This window comes from Oryzias melastigma, linkage group LG6 (assembly GCF_002922805.2).
Source record: "Oryzias melastigma strain HK-1 linkage group LG6, ASM292280v2, whole genome shotgun sequence".
In the NCBI taxonomy this organism is placed as follows: Eukaryota; Metazoa; Chordata; class Actinopteri; order Beloniformes; family Adrianichthyidae; genus Oryzias; species Oryzias melastigma.
The window spans coordinates 24733748-24741975 of NC_050517.1; the positions used below are offsets into that span (position 1 = coordinate 24733748).

The window sequence follows — 8228 nt, forward strand, 5'->3', positions numbered from 1 at the left end:
ACAGGCTGCCGGCGGGCAACAGGAACGTACTTAGGTGTGAGCAGGACCAGGTTATGATCTGACCTGCCGAGTGGGGGAAGTGCAGTGGTGCTGTAGGCATTTGGAGCATTAGCATAAAGCAGGTCCAGAGTTTTATTGTCCCGAGTGGAGCAGTCCACATACTGAGTGAAGTCAGTTAGCGTTCTGTCCATGTTCACATGATTAAAATCCCCAGTAATAATCACGAGAGCATTTGGCTGTTGAGACTGTGTAGTCCTCAGATGACCATACTGTAAGGAGAGCAAACCATGTGTTGAAAATGTTAACAATTTGATAACATTACAGTCTCCTGATATAAACATGTTGACTGTTTTTTACAACCTATCGTCATTCACTATGAGTATAAGCCGTGGGTGCCCAAACTGGGGCCCGCAGGCCAAATTTAGCCCACCAAAGGTTATCTTTTGGCCCGCCAAGTCGTCATTGTGGAAGTTGCAGAGTCAATCAATCAATCATACTTTATTAATCCCAAGGGAAACTGGTGGACAACACATACAAGGCCTATTGCAAATTTGGCCACACTAATCACCTATAAAAGATACATGAGGAGGGTACAGGAATTTTGTCAAAAATAAAGCATCTTTGATCTGTGTCGCAGTAGGACGGCATCGTTTGAAGTATAAGCAATAAAACATCAACATAAAAGCACATTGATGTAGCATAGACAAACACAAACGGACTCCCACACGTCTGATGGCAGCCGTGCGTCATTGCACAGCGCTCTACAGCACAGCCGGGGGGGGGGGTTCCAAGGTGTTGTATCTAGGGAAAGGGTTCTGGAGAGGGGAGGAATACAGGTTTCCAAGACGACAGGCTCTGCTTAACGCACCTGTGGCGGATTGTTTTGATTCAGTCCAAGGGAGAGTGCCCTTGGCTCTGGGGTTCCTGATGAGATGAGTGTTTAGTTAAAACCCCTGATCTGTTGAATCTCTATGGCAGGGATGTCCAAAATCCTCGAGCGCCGGCCTCCAGCTTGTTTTCCAGAAACCTTGCCTTATCTGCTGTTGATTACCTGGATCAGGTGTGTCTGGCCAATACAAAGCTTCAATAACAGGTTGGTTGGAAAGCATGTAGGACACCGGCCCTCGAGGACTGACTCTGAACCCCCCTACTCCATGGTGTTCCAAAACTCTACGGCTGTAATATACTTTCGGCCTCCGTGTGGCGCTACAGGTGAAACAACACACAAGTGAATCATCTCTTGGCTCTTTTGGGTTAGAAATTCCTTAGAACCTTCACGGTCACTTCTGATACTTTTAGCTGCCTTTTTTAGCTAGCCAAGATGGAGCAACAACGGCAGTGGCAAACGGATAAAGTCAGAAGACCAGCTCCACGTCTCTCATTAGGATCCCAGTTTATCTGTTTTCATTGGAAGAAAGTTTGTTTTAGCTTGCTCTGGTTTTTCAATCAAAAATGCCCAGTGAGGCTTTGCTGTTAAATGTTTCAAAGACTAAAATTACTTACTTTGTATTCTTACTAACGTGTGTAACCTTAATGAATACAGAATCAAAATAAATAAATTAAACCACATTCTTTCATTTCCCCTTTTATTTCATGACATGCATAAAAATATTGTACTTGGCCCACGGACCGTCCGACCGGGATCCCATTTAGATTTTGGCATTATGAGTGAAACATTTTTGGCACCTCTGGTATAAACTGTCATATGTGTTTTGGCATTCAAAAAGCAAACTTTTGCCTATCTAATTCTATTTTCAAACATAAAGCGAGAAGCACAAATTGCTCCCTGTGGACTCCCCCATCGCCACCACCCACCCATCCCTGAATCCCAGAGCATGAGTAATTGTCAGGCCAGTGAAATGATCGCAGCTTTCAACGCTAATGGAAGCCTGGCACATTTATTATTCAGTCCAGGAAGCAGCGTGCTGCAGAGTGTCAAGAGACCTTTGAGTTATAACTCGGCGAAAACCAACCTCAGACTACAAGGTGACATAAGCCCGCTGAACTTTCTCCTCCTTCATCCCCCGTGCCTTTCTGTCTGCAGCCACTCTGCATCCATCTGCCCTGGCAGACGGGAGCCAAATGGAGAAGACGAGATGGCATCACAGCTGTGGTGTTGTCAGACAGCGAGGGATGGAGTGTACTGTGTCACAAATGACTGACACTCCGCGGTGAGCCGGAGGCGCTTTGCCACAGACGGCCGTGAGCGGTGGAGGGATCTCAACAACCCTAGTGGGTGTTCGCAGGGAGGAATGCGAAGGGGAAGGGGTGTGATAGTGCTGAGGGGGGGTTCAGGGGATAGCTGACCTGCTGATAACGCAGGTCAGGAATTGGATAGGTTTGATATGTGAACATGCCCACACTTGTGCTGAGGGAAAGCGACACCGTGTTGCAGACCGATCTCTGTACACTCCACCCTCCTAAAAGGCAACACACATCAGACAGAATTCCAGAAATGTGCTTAAGCCGTCTTCCATGTCCATGTCTAGACAGAATTCCTGGGATTTGCTTTTACTGACTTTTCAAAACAAGAGGTAGGAAGCTAAAACACGATAGTTTTGCTATGCCCGCACCGTCATTCATATTCCGTTTTGGGCCCGTTTGTTTTTGTCTAACAGTTTTATGTAAAAATACACAGCAAGCCTGTATGCTGTAACACGGCTTTTAAGATTCTAGCGCTCGTACACGCCTCCTTGCTCGCTCTCAGCCCTGGGAATTTAAGTTCCCTCTGCGCTGTCACTGCTGTCAATCTGCAATGCAGACCGAAACACAAGCAGGAACAGGGCAAAACCGTTCTACAATAACAGTCCAACCATCCAACATAAAACAACCCCATAAAATATATATATATACAGTAAATAATCCTTTTTCTTTTCAAAGTTTCATTCCTTTCTCTTATTTTACATGAAACTATAATCCTGCTTGGTTACAAAATACCACTTATAGAGGGAAAACTCACAGCTTAAAGGTCTTAGCTTGCATTAGCAGACTTGTAGTTTATTGGATCTAATTGTGTGTTTGTGCTTTCTTTTGTCTTCTCGACTCCGGCATTTCAGTGCAAGACCTTGCTGTAAAGATCACGCCGTTAATTTGATTAGGAAGTGAACGTCCGGGATAAAGTGTGGAGACATGAGTGGAATTGCAAGGGCTCTGAGAGGGGGGTGTACCGGTGGCTGGGGGCTGCATGCCAATGTGAGGCAACTGAGTGAGGGGAATGTGTTTAATTGATGGTGTGGATCTCAGGCTGGCATTTCCAAAAGCTGTGAATGAAAATGAAGCAAAGATGAGATAATTACTAGTATAAATTAACGTTGTGAACTTTCAGCGTGACTAAAATAGAGCATTTAAATCAAGTGGGGAGTTTCTGATAAAACACCATGAAGCTGGAGTTGTAAGCCAGCTAAGCGGCCTTTATCTTGCAGGCTTTGGATGAAAATGGCTTTGATGGAAGAAATGCTTCCTTTCCTTCTTCCTGCAGCTTTCTGCACAGGCTAATACAGACTAAAGCTATTTGTGTCACTGAGAATTAATGACCTGGGTCCTGCGGCTCAGACATCTAGAGATTGCCTTTTATTGTTATTGTGTTATGTTTTGTTTCATGGCTGATAAAATCTCACGTGGTTTGAGATGTATCTGTCTTGATAAAAGAATCCAGTGTGGACCAAACAGACACCTGCAGATACCTCCTAAACAAGCCAGGAAAACACAATAAAGAGAAAATTTTCATATTTTTTCACATTTATTTAGAACATCTACATGACATACAGTAACAAGAAACTGTTACATTGTTATTCTGTAAAGCTTTTTTGTTTGTAATAGTGTGATTTGAGCAATCAATAAAAAAAATGTGGTGTTTTGTTGCCACATTTAGTTTTATGAATAGAACATTTTGTTAATAAAATCAGGAGATTTATCAGATGGAATTGTGAAGAGTATTATCAAAATTGGTATAGAACCAAACAGATTCCAAGTCAGAAAGAAATGTGGATAGATTTGAGTCGTGATATGAGTCGACAATTTGTTCCAGTTTAGTGTGCTTACAAGTCCAAAGCGTGTGTATTAACTAGGGGCGGGTTGATAAAATAATCAATCGATCTGAATCAATAAGCTTAATAGATCAATAATCAATCCAATTAAAGTAGAGATCGATCTAATGCTGCTAATGTATAATAGGATTTCCCATAGAATGGCTAATGCTAACGCTCGGTTGACATAAACATACATTGCTGACTAAATTAACACCTTTATTTACTCACAGGTATGTTCTAAACTGTTTTAAGGAGACATTTGTGGTCTAAAGCGTTTGTTTTTGTTTCCTTTCTTCTATTTCTTCAGGAATAAGGTGTAATGCGCGATCGCCACCTAGTGGCCAAACTGAAACGCCCTCCAGGAGAAGCAGAACAATGTTTAAAATATTAATGATCTGAACATTTTTGTTAGAACTTCTCCTTTTGAGAATCCATGTAACTCTGTATGCTAATAACAATCTCATTATTTCACTAATAGATTTTACAGTATGTATCAGATTATTATGAAAATATTCAAAGTATATATATAGATTATTAATGTATTTTTAAACAAATTTGTCTAAATGTGTAAACCGTAAACTCAAAATTGAATTGAATTAAGTGGATCGAAAAAATCTGAATCAAATTGATCCAGGCTCTGGTGAATCCAATCTGGAAATAATTAGCGATACACAGTCTTAATGTTTCTTCATATCAAAATGTACATGTTTTATTGAGATCTTTTTTGAACCTTTGCATGTTACTAATTGATTTGTTGGACACAAATATGTAAGATTTTTAAAGATATCGCTTTGACCTTATTATTGTTGAACCTTTACTTATCCAGGTAGATTTAAAGAGAACAATTTCTCATTTACATTGACCTGAGTTTGTATCCACAATACAAAATCGACACAACTGTGCAATAAGTTACATACAGATCAGACATGATATCTTCTCACATCAATATTTACAATAAAAGTCAACAAGTTGATGATTGTAATAAATAGAAGGTAAACAAAAAATGAAAAACATCTGCTTTCATCACCAACCACATTTGTTAAAGATGTCTCTAAAAACAGCTGATGAGACCAAGATCCACAACTTCAGGGTTTTCTGAAGCTCATTCCAGGGGGAAAAAAAGAAATTTGGACTTGAAATAATTTGAAGAAGCTCAAACTTTGCTAACAAATTTTCCCTGGAAGAAGTGGAGCTCCTGCTCCGTCTTCATTTTGATTTTTTTATTGCAGAAAAGCAGATTTTTTGTCAACAGTTTTTTCACTTGAAGCTCCTGCTGATGGAGCTGGATGGTCGAGATGAAAAATTGACCAAACTAAATGAAGGCAGTTCATGCGTCATTCACACCAGTCCTGATTTTTTGCCCGGAATGTAATTTTCTAAAAAAAACGATAGGATTTATTTAAAGTTGGGTATTCATTATCACAGTGCCTGAGCAACACAATCCTCTCGCAGCGCGCACACGCACGTACAACGCGGTGCGGTGCACTTGCTCCTCTGAACCCTCCTTCCCACGATCCGCCCACCACCTCGGGACTGGAGTCACGTGCTCCACCGCCTAGTGTCTCTCTCGTCGAGCCCACAGCCCCACAAATCAAACTCAGTCAGCGCCCGGCAGAGAGACAGGATGGAGGATGAGAGGCGGAGAGGCGGCTGTTGACAGAAAGCCCATCGGCGCCGGCGGAGGGCACTTAACGGATGATAGATCCGCACATGCCGGTTTCTGTGGCATTTCTGCAAACCGGGAGATGAGATTTGCAACGAGGCGGAGAGCCTCTCCTCGCTGTGATATTCAACAGTCCGCCTGCGCGCCGTGCGTGGTGCGTCGGGGGTGTGCGGTACGCGGGGCGCACGGCTCTGCTCTGGACTGAGGAGACATCTCCAGCTCTCTTCACCATGAGGACTCTCTCGGCCAACTTGTTCGCGGTGCTCTTGATGTGCGCCCTCGCGGGGGTCTTCTACGTCTGGAGCGCGCTGGAGAGCCGTTTGGAGCGGCAGAAGCGGAGCTTCCTGGCATCAGATGGAGGCTTGTTCCACCGAGGTCTCCCTGAAGACCTCTCCACCAAAACTTTTCGAGCCCTGCTTGCTGTTCCAGCGGCACAAAGACCTGCTCAGAATCTCAGCAGTCAAGCCGCCTCCGCGGGGAGCCCGCATTACCATGTGAAAGGGGATAACAAGAGGTCAGCGCGGCGAGAAGTCACCCCCGTGGACAAGGGGATTTTTTGGAGTGACTGGCTGGAGGACCTGTTCCCGGTGGGTTTTACGCACGAACACGCATCCACTTGGAGGAATAAAGGCAGGAGGTCCCGGGTGGTTCGGCTGGAGCGCGGATGCGGCAGGATATCCAATCAGCTCGCCACGTTCGCAGATGGGACGAAAGCGTGCGTGCGCTACGGGATCAACCCGGATCAGGTGCAAGGTGAAACTTTGACGTACTACTTTGCCAGCGTGCTGGGCATCACCAACCTGCCCCCGCTCGTCCTGTCCCAGCTGGGCAGACACAGCGAGCAGTGGGCGGCTGTGCGGACGCGGATTGACAGCCTGCAGTGGAGTGAAGGGACCGTGGTTTCCCTCACAGAGTGGATTTCTAACCTGAGCGGCGTGGTGACACCTGCGCCGCTCCGGCAGGAGAGCAGCGGGCTGCACCCTCTGCTGCAGGGGCTCAGCAACAAGACGACGGCGGAGCTGGTGGAGCTGATGCAGTGGACCGACCTGATCCTGCTGGACTACCTGACTGCAAACTTCGACCGACTCGTCAGCAATCTGTTCAGCCTGCAGTGGGACTCGCGCGTCATGGAGCGCGAGACCAACAACCTCCTCAAGACCCCTCGCGGGGACCTGGTGTTCATTGACAACGAGGCGGGCCTCGTGCACGGCTTCCGGGTGTTGAGCATGTGGGAGAAGTACCACAGCTCCGTCCTGAGCTCGGTGTGCGTGTTCAGGAGAAGGACCGCGCGGCGCGTGGCGGAGCTGCACGCGCGCAGGGACGCCAGGCAGAGGCTGCTGGAGCTCTACAGAGACAGCGAGCCTTTGTCTCAGGAATTGGGGTTTTTGTCAGATGAGCACGCGGCCGTCCTCCAGGAGAGGATCAACACATTGCACAGACATATTTTGCATTGCAAAGAGCGCTACGGCCAGCTGTGAGCGTCCAGCCGGATGGATTTATTGTCTGCACAAGGAAAAAAAATGTGAATGTTACACCTGTGCAGCGGAGATGCACGAACACGTCTTCAGCTTCAGCTGAACTACCTCCCGTGAATAGAAATGCCTTGCATACTTTATTAATACAACTTAATTCATGAGTTTTCCTACATGTGAGGGGAAGTTAATGTTTTTCAACATAATTCAAAGCATTAATTTGAATTTCGGATGAAAAAAACTTCCATAATGCTCTTTTACTGCATTCATGTTCAGCTAAATATAAACAAATGTACAAAGTGTAGACTAAAACGCCTATTTGTGACAATAAGTTTGTTTTTATGGTGTTAAAGAATCTCTAAGCCTTAAGTTTACCCTATAGTACAGGGGTCTGCAACCTTCAACACTTTAAGACACTTTTTTGGGGGTCAATTTCTTGATATCATCCTTTAATAACCCTTCAACACCAGAGCTCCGGTGTTTATGCTCTTTGATTTACTGTATTTTTTTAAATATTAGCACGATCAACGTCATTCCGGTAGATTTTGAAGGAGAAAAGCGCCGTGCCAAAAACGGCGTGCCGCTTTTCTCCTTCAGAATCTACTGGAATGATGTTGATCGTGTTAACGGTTAAACAGTTACAGTATGAATAAAGATTTTCTGTTTAGGCGTCACCTCAGTTGTTAAAGGGTTAAAAAAACACACTGATTTGTATGTTCTGTTGATGAATATAAATTAACTTGTTTTTTATATGGATTAATCAAAGAGAAAATAACCTTCTTTTGAAATAAGACACAATTGATACCTTTTAACAGAGGGTCACGTGACTTCCTTTCAAAATAAAAGACCATCTCAATTCAGCAAGTGGTGTAGTAGCAGGGGCGGAGCTACAGTCAATGTTTACTCAATGTTGGCATGAATATTGACAAATACATTATCAAAACAAGCTTCTTTAGGGTTTATTCATAGCACTTCAGGTAAACGAACTCATGTTTTTAATATTAATAATTCAACAATTCTTTCATTTTTCACAGCCTTCCACTTTGCTGTTTATATTTGCCACCC

The 8228-nt window shown here is 44.3% G+C and overlaps 1 protein-coding gene across 1 annotated transcript; it reads left to right on the forward strand.

The window, feature by feature from the left end:
* Positions 1 to 5457: 5457 nt before the first annotated feature.
* Positions 5458 to 7727, forward strand: fjx1 (four-jointed box kinase 1). The gene has a single exon (XM_024282078.2). The coding sequence runs from the start codon at positions 5922 to 5924 to the stop codon at positions 7167 to 7169; it is 1248 nt and encodes a 415-aa protein (XP_024137846.1). The 5' UTR covers positions 5458 to 5921; the 3' UTR covers positions 7170 to 7727.
* Positions 7728 to 8228: the final 501 nt, after the last annotated feature.

What these genes read in the sequence shown, in the direction of transcription:
- fjx1 (XM_024282078.2), top strand. Translation starts at nt 5,922, where the DNA reads ATGAGGACTCTCTCGGCCAACTTGTTCGCGGTGCTCTTGATGTGCGCC.